The sequence below is a fragment of the Rhipicephalus microplus genome, chromosome 3 (genome assembly GCF_043290135.1).
Source record: "Rhipicephalus microplus isolate Deutch F79 chromosome 3, USDA_Rmic, whole genome shotgun sequence".
Classification (NCBI taxonomy): Eukaryota; Metazoa; Arthropoda; class Arachnida; order Ixodida; family Ixodidae; genus Rhipicephalus; species Rhipicephalus microplus.
This window is the reverse complement of record NC_134702.1, coordinates 111,845,347-111,862,320: the sequence shown is the minus strand read 5'-3', so window position 1 is coordinate 111,862,320 and position 16,974 is coordinate 111,845,347. Positions and strand designations below refer to the sequence as shown.

Here is a 16,974-nt window from a genome sequence, read left to right as displayed (position 1 = left end):
CATGAGCAACCGACGCAACGATCTTTGGGAACTCAGTGGCCTGGGCCCCCAATTCTCAAACTCTCTAATACTTCGGCACTCGCTGGCGCTTTCACGCGGTCACTTCTACTATTGCGGAAAGGCAACTTTCAGCAGCGAGCGTCTCGTTTCAGTAGACCAAGCTCACGTAATGGCGGTGAAGTTCCACGTATAGTTCCATGCACCGGTTGCTAAAAGAACTGCACGTGCTGCACGTGCTCCCAGAGCGGTGAAACACTTTGAATCAGTTGGGTGCTGTGCCGCGCTTCTTCCTACTTTCCCCAAAGCTGCCACCGAAGCCATAGTGCGGCATTGTCGTCAATGCAAAAACTTGACCTTGCGGTCCTAATATCCAGAAATTGAAACTCAGGCACACTAAACAAAGAAGGGTTAAAGTTCTTCCTTAGTGTGGATCGCTCCAGCATAGCATTTTTAATTTAGGTATTAGAAATAAAAACTTTCTGTTACAAACAGCTCTATTATTCCTGCCTCAGTTACATACCTTCTCTGGAAACCCTTGAGAATGACACTTGAGTGGCATTTCACTAACAAAGCACGACATTAATCCTCGCAACTCCACATTCACTTTATAGTTTATTTAAAAATACAAAGTTTACCACCACCACCACCTGAGAACTTTACGGTTATTATGTAAGAAAGAATTTTAGAAAAACGTTTTTTCCCAGGATTCAGCATTTTCCCGGCATTCACACTATACGATCAGTGGTAAGCTTCAGAGGCAGCTGCTTCATTATAACTGTAATCGCGACGTTTCCCAGTGGTCTTCATTGCGGCCTTCGAAGAATACAGTCCAACAAGTCACCCTAGTGCCATTGGAAGGGCATGTACCATTGTGACAGAATCCAACAGTGCATGAGTAATTTTGATGACTAGTGTAGTTTAACATCGGGTCTGTGGCATTCTGAAAAAGAAAAAACCTCGTGCTTAACCACATGAGGCCTAATCTATTAGCATGCACAAGGTATGAAATAAAGAATAGATATAAGATTGGATAGTAACAAATATGTCGCAGAGGAACTCGCACATTGGACAAAGCTGAGGAGGTCTGGAGTCTTTCCAAGATCGAAGACAAGCTGAAAAATAATCACCTCATATGAATTAAAGGCGTAAGGTGGAGCCAGATTATAAAAGCAACAACAAGGAGTTTACATAAAAAAACTAGCAACAGCTGCATGCGCATAGCCTACTTTCTGGGTAAAATTTACTGCAGTTCGCAATTAATTACACTGAATAAACAGAAACTAGTAAAATGTATATTTCTGAACAGTGACTGAAACGAACAGTGACTGTTAATAACTTCCTGATAACGTAATTCCTAATCCAACCTCATTACATTCATAAAGCATCAAAAACTTCGATAATTTCTACAAAAAGTACTTTGACGCCCAGAAGCAGGAGTGAAAAGAGCATTAGATGTCAAACCGATTGCTGTTCGCGCTCAATATTTCTACGTGTGGGTTCGCTCACAAGATAAAGTGCTATCGGTGCTCGCCTGAAGCTATGCGGCAATCTTGGTGAATGTTCGAGACGCCTTTATGTTCATTTGGTAGATTGCAAGAAGTGTAGTTTTTTCTACAGCTAACGCAAACGCCCATGATAACACCGGGATGGCCACGGATTGCAAAGTAGCACACGTGTGGCAACTATAAGGGGCATTCTTCAGAACGAAAGGCTTAAAAAGAACGCAGCAGAGAAAACGCTATAGATCGAAGAAAGACGCTCAGGTATTGTCACAGTGTATCGTATGCCGTTTTTGGCGCATTGCTTCTTTTCTAAAATCGTGTATAACATACAGAGTGTTCGGCAAGCCATCATGTTTTCGACGACCGATAATCACGACCACCACAAATATTTAATTTTCATAGTTAGTACTCATCGCGGCCTACTTTCTAACAAAGCATTCCTTTCTGTTTTGGCCTTAGTTGGCAGTTTCGCCACTGGCTCCTCCATTCTGCGCGGCCTCTAATTCTGAATCCTTAACGGCATCTTCAGCAGTTATTCCCTGTTTTCAGCGAAGTCGTCCCCTCCTTCTTTCTCATATACTGTCACAGGTCCCGTTAATTAGAGAGGTGACAGTAGGGCTGATTCGAAGGGCCGAAGTATCAGCCCCCGGAACTGCGCCACAAAAGCGTCGACAATTTAGAAGTGGTCCTATTTGGTGCACCAGCGGACGCTGGCTGTGGTCGAAAGAACGAGTAAGAACCGAGAGTTGCTAAAGAAAAGAAAATGGTATTTTCGTGCATGGCCGATCAAACGACATACAATTATGCACACTCGACAATAGTTCAGTACAATATTTCACCAATCAAACAATGAACTACCCGATGCAACCTGCTACACACGAAACAACGAACACAAACAATATTACGCGCTACAATGCAAACACAGGCATCAAACCACCAAGACACCTAAATACTAAAGAGTACGAAAACTTATTCAGTCCAAAGTCCTTGGAACAAAGTGTCAATATTTCTTTCCAAGGAAGGACTCATTCAATCTCCAGCGCTGTTGTCGATCCGTGGCCCCCGAAGTTTCTCTTTCAGGAAACCTCGCGTGTTCAATTGGCCGCTGTCCAAACACCAAACTTCCTCGCCGGTAAGACGTTGGCTTTCCACGCGTTGCGATTGCAGGACGCGTCTTCACTCTCTGGTGGTAGTCTGACTTCCGCTGGTAGCACCAGCCTTAACTCTTTAGACAGAAACCCTTTTCACCCTCTGCTTTGTCACTGACGACAAAAGCCATCGCCCCACGCACACTTGCGCATAACTTTCTTCATCGCCTGCCTACGCACACTGGCGTAAACTGTCTTCTTCTCCTAGTTAAGTGTTGTAAGGAAAGTAAATTTTTTATACTTTCTTTTTAAAAAAGCAACAGTTGATCGATGCCGAACATTTGCAACCCACGAGTTAGAGAGAACGAACACACATTTCCAGATGGAGAACACCACAATGCTATGGTTTCAGTCAAGTTGCTGCTGCTACAATCACGCGTCAAAATCCTTATTGAACACTACAACGCGGACCCCGAAGAAAAGACGATCGATGTTACCTTAACAAGTTAGCTAAGCTTACTACTTGGCAGTAAAAAAACATACTGTGCACACTTCAAAGTGATGTATCTGTAATGGTGCTAGACACTATCAAAGACGACAACGTGGATGTTCCTGCTAATTTCCAATAAACAGATGAGTCTCAAGAACAGCAAAGCTTGCGTTTCAAGAATCAATGAAGAACGAACCGGCATTACTGTAGTTTTTGAACGAGTCGGCTTTGCTACCAATACCCTAACGCTCTGGCAAAAGTGTGCAGCATACTGCCCAATCACAGCTCCAGTGCTCATATTGCAAAATTATGCATGTATATCATGTTGTTTTTCATATATATATATATATATATATATATATATATATATATCTTCACGAAGACTAACTGGCCCATTGAATTATTACTCACCCTATATATATATATATATATATATATATATATATGTGAGCGCGGTCACCGGCTCTTCTTTATCAATTATACGTGTCATCAACATTTCTATAATTTTATCATCGGTAGATATCATCACAAGTGTGTGCCAGCTCGGGCTCGTCTCGAAAAAAGCTCTTCCTCATAAGTAGGGGACGGTGCTTCTCGATCCCCAAGTCCTCTCGCACCTTATCACTGGAGCTCCGCTCGGGTCGTCGTCTAGTACGACCTGCCGTGGCAGCGCGAGACAATCCTGGTCCATGCAACACCACCGGCCCCGTGCAGCCTCCGCCGTCGAACCTGGTCATCCACAGCCACCAGCATGATCCGCCAGTATTCTCGGGTCTCAAAGGGGAGGAAGTTGAAGAATGACTACACACCTGCAACCTCGTCAGCGAGTTGAACAGGTGGGATACTCTACACAAGTCACATACAGTCCCTTTCTACCTAACTCATGGTTCGAAAAGCTGGTTTTGTAACCACCTCCAAGACCTTCTCGACTGGAACACGTTCGCACGGCAGATTTGTCATATTTTCTGTGTTCCCAGTGTTGGCGCTGAAGCAGCAGCGAAGAAGCTTGCTGAACGCATTCAACTGAATCATACATTCAGCTCAATGTTGAATGAATCATACATTCAGCATTCAGTTGAATCATACACCTCGTACACTGAGGATGTTTTAACCTTGTGCAAGCGTGTAAACTCATCTATGCCTCAAAGCGACCAAATCCGCCATATTATCAAAAGCATTAATACCATCGCACGCCCTTGTGTCGCAAAACCCTACCACGACTCAATATGTCGTCACCATTTGCCAGATACTAGAAGAACTTCAGTCTCTTCGTCTTTCCCAGGATGCCTCAAACATTCGTCTTCCTGCAGCCCTCAGCATCAGTGCCCTGGTCCGCGACATCGTTCGTGAGGAGCTGCATGGGCGCTGCTCTTCCTGCGCTCCACCATTTATTTTAGCATCAGCTCCAACCAACTTGCGGGACATCATTAGGCAAGAGATTGCACCTGCGTCACATCCACCTTGTTCTGCCGAATCCAGACCTCATCAGGTACCAACGTACGCAGAAGTTGCGGCGCTCTCAGCACCCACCACTCTCCCAGCGGCTACACCAGGTGGCCAAGTACCTGTGGCGTCAGTGTCACCACCAATGCGCCCATAGCCGTATTACGCCATGCCGTGTCCTCCACGCCCAATCTGTTAATATTGTGGCTGTAGGGGTCATATATCTTGATTTTGCCGAAGGCGCCAACAGGACGAACAACGTGGCTACGCTCCAGAGGAACGCGGACGCTTCAGTCCACTCACCAACTACCAGCGCCGCCTTACCGGTATTCTTTTCAGCGTTCTCCCTCTCCACCTTACAGTATTGGTCTGCCTGTGAACTCCCGTGAGTCTTGCCGCCACTCACCATCTCCCAATCGCCGTTCCGTATTTCCTCTGTGACCCGCCTCTAATGTTCTGAATACCCACTCGGAAAACTCCCCAATGCAGTTTTAGGAGGGTAAACTGCACCCACCGGACAGCCAGCGACTCCTCCAGACAGACCATCGAACTTGTTAACAGTGTTAGTAGAAGGTATACGCGTTGAAACTCTAGTGGATGCTGGCGCTGCTATTTCTATTATTCGCTGTGACCTTTGCTCCCGTCTCCGCAAAGTAACAACACCTTACTCTGGCCCGTCTCTCCGTGCTGCGACGAAGACCATTTGTAGCCCACTCGCCCAGTGTACAGTTCCTGTTTTCTAGATGGTATTCGTCATCATATTGTTGCTGCAGTTCCCCGTGAGTGCACCCCCGACCTCATTTTGGGGTGGGACTTTCTGTCGTCTGCACACGCTTCTATATCTTGTCGTCAGCGCCTTATCCACCTCAATCCCTTCGACTCTTCTGTATCAGAACACGAAGAGCGCACTCGTCTCGTCACCCCTTCAGATTATGTTTTTTGGTCATCCCGAGAAGAAGTAATTAGCTTTGATTGCATCAACATTGTGGATAGCGACGTGCTTCCACTACCTTATGGCCACACTGTACATAGAGGCATTCTGATCTTTCCAGTCCTTGTTCGTTTTTTTCAACGGTCTGGTTTTATTACTGCGTTAAATCAGACCCCCGAACCCTTATTGTTGCCGTGTAGATCAACAGTCACATGCGCTATTGACCCGCATCCCATTGTACTTGTTCCCTTTCCTAGTCAAGAAGACCTACCACAGCCAAGCAAGCCGCCACTTAACTTTCCCACTCTTCTATCAGTGACGATAAGCCCTGACCTTTCAACAGTCCAGAGTCACGAATTGCTGAATTTCTTCAAGAGGCATCTCTCTTTGCTTGACGTTCATTCTCCTGTCCTTGGTATGACAACTTCGGCGACTCACTGAATTCAGGCTGACGGCTCCCGAACTATTCACCAGTGCCCATACCGCGTGTTTTTTGCAAAAAGAAATATAAGCGAAGAAAACGTCACAGACATGCTTCGACGAAATATCATACGTCCTTCCTCGAGTTCATGGTCTTCGCCAGTTGCTTTGGTTCAAACGAAAGACGAAACAGTACGTTTTTGCGTTGATTACGGGGCACTGAACAAAATAACGCGCAAATATGTTTACCCTCTCCCATGAATCGATGACGCACTAGATTTGTTGCATGGCGTAGAGTATTTTTCCAGCAATGACCTTCGATCGGGCTACTGGCAAATACCAGTGTCCGAATCTGACAAAGAAAAGACGGTATTTACTACCACAGGTGGTCTATATGAATTTAACGTAATGCCTTTTGGTCTTTGTAACGCGCCTGCTACCATGGAACGTATGATCAATAGCGTACTGCGTGGCCTGAAGTGAAAACCCTGCTTATGCTACCTCGACGACATCAAAGTGTTTTCGTCTACCTTTTGAAAACATCTGCAACGTCTCGAAGCAGTCCTAGGTTGCCTGCAAAATCTGGTTTACAGCTGAATACGAAAAAGTGCACCTTCGCAAGGAAGACGATAAGGTTTTAGGAAATTTAGTCAGCAAAGGCGGTATTTGATCGGATCCTGAAAAGCTTCCCGCCATCCTCGAGTTTCCCCGTTCATTGCGTCAAAAATAGCTGCGCAGTTTTCTCTGCTTGGCATCCTACTTTCTGAGCTTCATACGCGATTTCGCAAGGCTTGCCTCTCCGCTCCATCAACTGCTCGCAAGTAACACGGCATTCGTCTGATTCGAAGACTGTATAGAGGCTTTCCTGGCGTTGAATCAAGTCCTGAAATCCAACCCGGAACTACGTCACTTCGATGCAGGTGCACCCATCACTCTTCACACTGACCCCAGTGGTGATGGTCTCGGTGCTGTTCTACTGCAGCGTCACAACACCGAACTCAAACGTGTCACCGCTTACGCAAGTCGTGCTTTGACTGCTGCCGAGAAAAATTACACAATAACCGAACAAGAGGGCCTCGCTGTTGTATCGGTGGTAGAAAAAATTTGTCCATACCTCCATGGCCACCAAATCACAGTCGTCAGCGACCACAATGCATTGTGCTGGCTTTCGTGGCTAAAGAACTTTTCGGGCCGTCTTGGTCACTGGGTGCTTCGTTTACAAGAGCACAACTTTGATATCGTCTACAGGTCTGGTAGGAAGCAGCATGATGCTCATGCTCTCCCTCGCTGCCCTCTGCTAAACCGTAATAGCCCACCGTCACCAATTTCCACCACCGCATTACCCATCGCAGGTCTTAGTTGGCTAAGATCCGGCTGCCCTTCTACCCTTGTGTCGCATCAACGCGTTGACCCTTACTGCCGCTTCATAATAGCACACTTGGAAGGCACATACACTCCTCCGAACGCCCGACTTCACCGACAACTAAAACAATTCAAGCTTCACCATGGTGTTTTACATCGATATATTTACCACGTTGAAGAAAACAAATAGGTCTAAGTTATACCACGTTGTCTACAAAGTCAGGTTCTTGAGACATTCCACAATGATCCTGCTGCTGGGCATCTCGGCTATAACAAAACGTACGACAAAATACGCAGTTGGTTCACCTGACCTGGCCTCACATCTTCCATCGCCAAATATGTTTCTTCGTGTGCCTTATGTCAACGGCAGAAACTACCCACTACTGCTCCTTCTGGCTTTCTCCAATCTCTTCCTTGTCTAGCTATGCCATTCGAGGTTGTCGGTATAGACCTGTACAGCCCCCTTCCCATGTCCTCCAATGGAAATTATTGAATTGTGACGGCTCTTGACCACCTCACTTGATACACGGAGACAGCCTCGCTGCACTCTGGTACAGCCACTGAAGTAGCCGATTCTTTTTCTGCGTAACATAATTTTCAGCCATGGAGCTCCACGTGTTCTGTTCAGCGACCGCGGCAAGATTTTTCTTTATTCTATTGTTCCTGAGATTCTACGCGCCGCCAACACCATCCACAAGACAACTTCTACTTATCATCCACAAACAAATGGCTTGATGGAATGCTTTCATCGTACCCTCTCAGACATGATTGCCATGTGCGTTGACCCTGACCACACGAACTGGGACGCCATTTTGCCATTCGTCACGTTCGCCTACGAAACGACTACGCAACGCACCACCGGATTTTCTGCCTATTTTCTGGTTCATTTCCACTCTCCAAGTTTAACTCTGGACGTCTCCTTCCTATCGGCTCCTGCTACCTGAGCAGGCCCTTTATTCACACAATTTTTGTCTTTCCTCGAGCACTGCCGTCATTTGGCCTGACTCAACACCAGCATCTCTCAGGAAGCTCGCAAGTCTCGCTAGGACTCAACTCACCGTGCTGTCCTCTGTTCTCCAGGAGACGAAGTTCTTCCGTGGACTCCCTTCAGTGTGCTTGCCCGGCTTATGTGAAAAATGCCTCCGTCGTTTTATAGGACCTTATATGGTGATTGAACAAAACGTCCCCCGTTGATTACCGTATCTCACAACTTGACGCTCCCTCCGACCACCGTTGCAATGGGACAGAAATCGTGCACGTTTCTCGACTGAAACTGTATACACGACGCAATTTCTAATATTGTCTCTCCAGCGGCCAGGACGCCGCTTCCAGCGTGACGGGGAATCAGTGGGAGCGCAGTCACCGACTCTTCTTTATCGATTGGACGTGTCATATTATTTGTATAAATTCTTCATCTGTTGATATCATCATCAGAATGTGCCAGGTCCAGCTCGTCTAGAATAAAGCTTTTCCTTATATATATATATATATATATATATATATATATGTGTGTGTGTGTGTGTGTGTGTGTGTGTGTGCCTTATGTCAACGGCAGAAACTACCCACTACTGCTCCTTCTGGCTTTTAGAATCCATCCTGATGAAGGCCAGACTCTAGGCCGCGATACATCAAAATAAACCACGTTGTGACCGCTCACGGAGGATCTACTAGACTATATATATATATATATATATATATATATATATATATATATATATATGTGTATATATATATATATATATATATATATATATATATATATATATATATATATATATATATATATATTTTATTCAAGAAGATGAGTGCTACTCAGAAAGGCAGGGGGTATGACTGACTCAGTCGGTGAAGAAGACAACGTTTGGTTGGCTGGGTACTCAGGCTAGTTCCACCATTACCACTTGACGTGTCGTGACTGCTCTCCTGTTTTATAAAAGAGTGCCACTCTAAAACGCCCCAATATAATTGCTGGAGAGTGCTGGGTAACGCCTAATCCTGGAATTGTGAAACCGTACGTTGCCTCCAGTTGCTACGATGTCCACGAACGACGATCAGCAGGCGGCCGCCTCGGCTCCAACTACTGCAGCTCCTGTCTATCTCGGCTCCTTTCGGCAACGCGATCCGCCTACCTTCAGTGGAACCGATGACAAAGACGTGGAAGACTGGCTCGACGAATACGACCGGGTCAGGAAGCACAACAAGTGGGACGATGCACACAAGCTTACTGTCGTCCAATTTTATTTGACCGACGTCGCCAGTCTTTGGTATTGTAATCACGAGAGAGACCTCCCCACCTGGTCGGCCTTCCAAACGGCGTTCGCGGACTTGTTTGGCCGTCCAGCGCTTCGCAAACTACGGGCCGAACAGCACTTGCGTACTAGGGCTCAGCAGAATGGTGAGAATTACACCAGTTATATCGAAGATGTGGTCGACCTTTGCCGGCGTGTCAACTCGGCCGTGACAAAAGCCGAGAATTTCAAGCACATCTTGAAAGGCGTGACTGACGACACATTTCAGTTGCTTGTCGCCAAAAGCCCGCAAACAGTAGCCGAAGTAATCCAACTTTGTCAGAGCTATGATGAGCTCTGGAAACAGCGTGACACCACTTGTCGTTCCTGCGCGCCATGTGCAACAATTTCCGCTTTAACGTCAGCTGGCACTGCTATAGACCACACCACTTTGCTTCTCGAGATCAAGCAATTTGTACGAGAGGAGGTCGCACACCAGTTCTCCCTCGTGCCTTATACCTCCGAAGGTGCCCCATCCAGTTTAGCGCCATCAATACAGCGAGTAGTCCACGAGCAAGTGTCCGAGGCGCTACCAACAGCTCACGGACCACCGGTGGCTACTCCATTGACATATGCCGAAGCACTGAACGGAACCCGACGTCCACCTGTCGCGAATGGCCACGTTTCTTTGTCGCGAACGCCTACGTCCACGCGCCCCTTTGTCGTACCGACTGATCCTATGTACCAGGCTGCCCGTCCTTTCTCCCGACCACCACCTCCGCGCTTCCAGAACCCTTGGAGCACTCAAGACAACCGCCCTATATGCTTCACCTGTGGAATTGCGGGTCACGTGGCACGATTTTGTCGACGGCGTGAGTTTTTCCTGCGTGACGACGTCAGGCCCAACAATTATGATTTCCCACAACGACCACAGCCTGCGGTATCTGGTGAGACTGCAACCATGGACACATTTTAACCTCACCGGAACATCAACAGACACCGGTCGCCTTCACCTCACCGCCGTTACCTTTCCCTTATGCTACGTCGACGTCGCCCTGTCCCTGGGGAAAACTAGGAGCCGCAGTTCCGGGGGCAAGAACTACGGATCTTTCGAACTCCACAAGACCTTGTTTTTCGCCGTCCAACGTCGTTGCTGCCTCCGTTGAAGGTATACCTGTTTTTGCATTGGTCGATACTAGCGCCGCAGTGTCTGTAATGACTGAAAAACTTTGCCGTCGACTAAAACAGTCACAATGCCTCTTCACGACTTCGTTTTGAGCACTGCAAGCGAGCAACGAATTCGCTCTTTTGCTGTATGCACAGTACGTGTCACTATTACTAACAATATTTATGTCGTCGAGTTTGTAGTGCTCCCGCAGTGTTCCCTTGACATCATATTAGGCTGGAAATTTCTCTGCACTCATCATGCCGTCATCGACTGTGCTCGCGTCGAAGCGGAGTTCGCGCCTTTATGCGACGCTGCTTCACTCGACTCGTCCCTTTCACCTGCAAAAGTTTTCGTTGCCGCCGACACTTTGATATCCCCGTTCTCAACCGCCCTAGTTCCGCTTTCCTGTGATGTCTCTAGTGGCTTAACTGTTCTTTTTACGCCTTGTGAAAGCGCTGTTCGCCGCAAGTGCTTCCTGATTCCTTCAGCCGTTCCGAATGTTCACGACGCATCAAGTGCAATTTATGTTTCAAATCCGTTTCCCTCGCCTTCCAAGTTACTGTGCGGAGAGTGCTTGGGCTTTGCCGATGACATTTATTCCTCGAGTGCACGTGTAGTTCCTGACCACTCGACTACGCTACCTATTGACGCTGTTGATTGCTGCGCGTCATCTTCTTCCCCATCATTCACCGACGCAATTCCGCGCTGCATCGACACCAACATTACGGCCCAGCAGCGCACCGACATCATCACCCTCCTCGAGCGCTTCCGCGCCAGCTCCGGCCACCAGCCATTAAGTTTGGGCCGTGCTTCCACAGTATCTCACGAAATCGACACTGGCCTTCACTCTCCTTTACGTCAGCGTCCGTATCGGGTATCGGCATCTGAGCGTCGCATAATCGCGGAACAAGTTGACGACATGTGAAGCGAGGTGTTATTGAGCCCTCTAACAGCCCGTGGGCATCCCCAGTTGTTTTAGTCAAGAAAAAGAATGGCTCAATAAGATTCTGCGTCGACTACCGCCGGTTGAATAAGATCACGCGCAAAGTTGTTTAGCTGCTACCTCGCATAGACGATGCCCTTGACTGCTTACAAGGCGCGGAGTTCTTCTTGTCACTAGATCTGCATTCAGGTTATTGGCAGGTTCCCATGGCTGAGGCTGATCGCCCCAAGATGGCTTTTGTTACCCCTGATGGCTTATATGAGTTTAATAACGCCATGCCGTTCGGGCTCTGCAATGTGCCTGCCACTTTCGAGCGCATGATCGACAACATACTCCGTGGCCTGAAATGGTAAACACGTCTGTGTTATTTAGACGATGTCGTGATATTTTCAAGCGACTTTTTAACACATCTTCAGCGGCTTGAGACAGTGCTTACTCGCCTCACCTCCGCCGGTTTACAGCTCAACTTGAAGAAGTGCTGCTTCGGCGCTCGAAAACTCTTAATTTTTGGCCATGTTGTATCTAGAAATGGCATTCTTCCGGATCCGACGAAACTACGTGCCGTTGCGAAATTTCTGAAGCCGATGACCTTAAAAGAACTTCGCAGCTTCCTCGGTTTATGTTCACATTTTCGTCGTTTTATTTGCAACTTCGCCTCCATCATATCGCCCTTGACTGACCTTCTTGCCGGCAACAACGACCTTTCTAGTTGGTCGTCAGCTTGTGATGATGCATTTGCCACACTCCTCCAACTTCTTACGTCACTTCCAATACTGCGACATTTTGACTCTTTTGCCCCGACGCAAATACACACGGATGCCAGCGGAGTTGGCCTCGGTGCAATGCTCGCCCAGCGTAAACCTGGATTTGATGAGTACGTCGTCTTTTACGCCAGCCATGCACTCACAAAAGCAGAAGCCAACTATTCAGTCACCGAAAAAGAGTGTCTAGCCATCATATGAGCCATAGGCAAGTTTCTACCCTATCTTTACGGGCGCCCATTCAGCGTGGTTACAGATCATCACGCATTATGTTGGCTCTCCTCGTTAAAAGATCCCTCCAGCCAGCTCGCCCGTTGGGCGCTTCGGCTACAAGAGTATGACATTCACGTCGTTTACCGATCTGGCCGAAAACATTCCGACGCAGACGCTTTGTCCCGATCACCTCTACGATGTAGTGACAAGTCGCCGTCTTCGCCTGCCACCGACGTATCTGCACTTAGTGCCAGCGACATGCTACAGGAGCAACTAAAAGATCCTTGGATCGCTTCACTTATCAACTTTTTGAGTCGAGCTCCTTCGAAAAATATCCCTAGAGGTATGCGCCGTCAAATACAGCACTTCGTTATCAGAGATGGTTTGCTATACAGACGGAATTATCTCTCTGAAGGACGGCAATGGCTACTAGTCATTCCCAGTCGTCTCCGCTCAGACATATGCGCCTCCTTTCACGCCGACCCAAAATGCGCTTATGTTGGAGTGTTAAAAACCTACAACCGCCTATCCCACCGCTACTACTGGCGTGGAATGTATCGCTTCGTTCATCGCTACGTACGTTCCTGTCTCGCTTGCCAGCGCCGGAAGAATCCCGCTCCAAGTTCTCCAGCTCAACTACAACCCTTACCTGTCCTTCCCGACCGTTTGACCGCGTTGGTATCGATCTGTATGGACCTCTTCCGATTAAACCAGCTGGAAATCGCTGGATAATCGTCGCGATCGATCACCTTTCGTGCTACGCAGAAACTTAGCCACTCTCTTCTGCGTAAGCCTGTGACGTCGGTCGTTTCATATTGCATCAGATCATTTTACGTCACGGTGCACCACGCGAACTCCTGAGTGACCGACGGCATGTGTTTTTGTCGGACACCGTCGAATCGCTTCTCGAGGAATGCCAAGTCATTCATCGCCCAACCACCGCGTATCATCCTCAAACTAATGGCACTACAGAACGATTCAACCATACATTAGGCGATATGCTGTCAATGTACGTCGCAACCGATCACACCAACTGGGACAGTATTCTCCCTTTTGTAACATACACGCATAATACTGCTGTCCAGACAACCATAGGTTTCTCTCCATACTTCCTCATTTATGGTCGCGAGCCCTCTTGCACGCTAGACACCATCCTTCCATACCACCTGGATGTTGCTGAGTCGACGACAATGTCACAAGCTGCTAAATACGCGGAAGAGTGTCGTCAGCTTGCCCGCTCCTTTACGAGTGCTGAACAGCAACGCCAGAAACACCACCGCGATAGCCTGATGCCTCCGGCAGCTTATGCATCAGATGACCTTGTCTGGCTTCGCATCCCTTCAATCAGCGAAACTCAACTCTCTCAACGAAACTGACGTACAAGTATGACGGCCCTTACCGTGTGGTTAAGCAAACTTCACCCGTCAATTACATCGTCCAGCCGCTAGAGCAGCCCAATGATCAACGACGCCGTGGACGTGAGACCATCCACATATACCACCTAAAACCGTATTATGATCCCTCTATTGTCTCCCGCTCATGAGTAGCCAGGATGGCTTTATTACGGAGGGGAGGAAAATGTAGTGAAGAAGATGAGTGCTACTCCGAAAGGCAGGGGGTATGACTCAGTCGGTGAAGAAGACGACGTTTTGTTGGCTGGGTACTCAGGCTAGTTCCGCCATTACCACTTGACGTGTCGTGACCGCTCTCTTGTTTTATAAAAGAGTGCCACTCTAAAACGCCCCATTATATATTAATATATATATATATATATATATATATATATATATATATATATATATATATATATATATATATATATATATATATATATATATACCGTATAGGCGATGACACCGATTACAGCAATGTGTGTAACTTTAACAGTGAAACTGTTTGCTTTTCACTGTGACAAAGACTTGGTCCTAAAAGACAACTTCGGCGATTTTTCGGGGGGAAATAGATCTCATTAAAATTCACTTAGCACGTTTCTTTGCACATTTTAGTCATATATGCTAAATGACAGGCTTTAGAAATGCGCTAATTATTCGCAAATGAATTTGAAAGATTGCCTCGAAAAATGCACCTCCCTGCCAGAACTGTTGGCAACACTTTCTGTCTTACGTCAAGTTTGTCATGTCAACGGAGTTCACGCTGCTGATCGTATCGCTGCTTTGACCACTACAACGTTTATTGTGCTGCCCATAAAGCGACCGCGGCGGTGTTTCGCACGGGTATAGCACGGGAAAGATTTCTTCTTTCCTGTATGGTATTTGGCCGGCGCTCGCTAGTCTGGCTTTCACAGTTGTAACGCGACAGCGTTAGAGGGCTCGTGTTGCAGAATATCCGTCGTTGGCGTCGGCACTGTTGGTTGTGCGCAAAAACTGTCTTTGAGTGAAACATAAAAAACCAAATAAAATGAAGATTAGCTATTTCGGTTCGATTGAGAATTGCACCCAGACCATTCACGTGGCAACCAGTTGTCCTACCACAAATCCACGACGTTACTTGCAGCTGCTTCTGGAAAAAACACTACGTAAATGCCATGTAGTGGAGGAGTCCCCTTAACAAATTTTGTTCGATAGGTGTCACAATGAAAACGTGCCCATTCGGCGATTTGTAGGCGCATTTGTGAGGCCATCAAACTATGTCAAAAAGAGCTTGGATAGTGCCGCCATGACCGCTAAGACACACAGGAACTTTCGAACAGCTCTAAAAATGGGCAAGTATGTCTATCTAGCGGAAAACATATCATGCCTTTCCAGAAGCGTTGATCAAGCAAGCAGCAAACGCTAGAAACTTTGCTGCCATCTGTGAGGCATTGTGAGACTCTTTATTGCATCCGAGATGGCGAGCGCACAGCGTCTATCGTAGAGGCCATGCTACTCTTGCTTTAGATCAAAAACCTGTATGTACCATTCGAGCGAGCGCGCGCGTGCGCGTGTGTGTCTTTGTATCATCTGTGAGATATTGTGAAAAACAAACATGTCTCCACTACAGCAGAGTGCCGTTATAGCAGAGGGAAGTGACAACACTGCACAGTCTTGCTCATAATTGTCAAGTAGGGTCCCACAACTAACAAGCCAGAATGATGCTAACGTTCAAGCATGAGCAAAAGGGAACACTACACACACTGCTTTATATGTGACACTTCATGCAGCATCTGTGTCAACTGCCGCTTGATGACGAAGAAGTATGCGGATGTATGCTTTTAGCGGTTGAAGGACGCACCAGTCACCGGATTTTACTATTGCGTTATACTCTTAAAGGCGAAGCCAATGGGTCCCGCAATTTTTCTAACTCCGCACCGGTGGGACCAGTGTACGGCCTCTGGTTCTTACCAATTAGTACGTCCTACGCAGGCAGGTGACCCGTTTGTGTGTCAGTTTCTGTATTGCGCCATTCTGCTTATAAAAATCATTTTCAAATTTACTGCCCTATTGCAAAAACATCGTGCTCCCAGTACGTTTTTTGGCGCTGGTACACGCTGGAGACGCTGGTACATGCTTGTAATCACTGGCCCTTCGCAGGCTGCTCTAGGAAAAAAGCTGTGTCGCACTGATAGGGGCACTGGCTCAACCGCTGTGATGCTGGTGCGCACTGCGAAGCGCTGGAAGCACTGGAATTTTCACTGGCAAGCGCTGGTGAATACTGGAGCATGCACCATTTCTACCAGCGTAGCTGCAGCATGCATGTTATTGTAGCGTGTGCCGTGGTTTGTTTCGGTGTCGTTGAATATAAAACGCTTGATTCGACGGCAGGGAGAGATGCTATCCTAACAGATACCGAGCATACGTATTTTTTAACAGATACCGAGCATACGTAAGCGGTCTTACCCAGTGCCCGGCCCAGCGAGCACTAAACCTGTCATGCCTGCCACGTTGGTATATATGTTACCGGCGCTTTTTGCTTCGTGTACACACAACTTTAAAGTTTGAGAATAACTGTAAAGTATTGTTTACACATCCATGAACCTAAATAAACTATTTTATCTTGTGTCGATGTTCGAACAAGGAGCGCTGATGATCGAACGTCACGCTTTCAACTACGCAGGCTGTCACTGAAAGCTGCCGGCCGCACTTAGCCGGTACTTCTCTGACTGATATGTAACAACACGCATTTTTCAGTTGGTAATTTAATACGCCTTCGTGAACTGACTCCCTGGCATACATTTTCAGCGGATTGCATTGATATTTCTATGAGTGTTTTTTATTTGTCGGTATTGATATAACCGTATTTATCTTTACCCTGGCACGCCCTTTGTTTACTCCCAGCGGAGGCCAGAAAAACGGCTGTCACTCGCCATCGCCACTCCGTAAATGCATATCTGGCATTCATTGACCTTCCACTTACTTCAGGTACAAGTTAGGTAACAGTTAGAAATATTGCAAAGCTCAAATGCAGAAACTTCAAGCATCGTAACTC

At 47.1% G+C, this 16,974-nt stretch overlaps 1 protein-coding gene across 2 annotated transcripts in view; it reads right to left on the bottom strand.

Annotated features, from left to right (window-relative positions):
• Positions 1-593: 593 nt before the first annotated feature.
• Positions 594-16,974, bottom strand: part of LOC142803292 (evasin P467-like) — a 115,604-nt gene continuing 99,223 nt past the window's right edge. For both annotated transcript variants that reach the window (XM_075888420.1, XM_075888421.1), the window contains one exon: positions 594-940. In XM_075888420.1, coding sequence (XP_075744535.1) covers positions 770-940 — 171 coding nt within the window. In that variant the 3' untranslated portion in view covers positions 594-769. The remainder of the gene's footprint in view (positions 941-16,974) is intronic.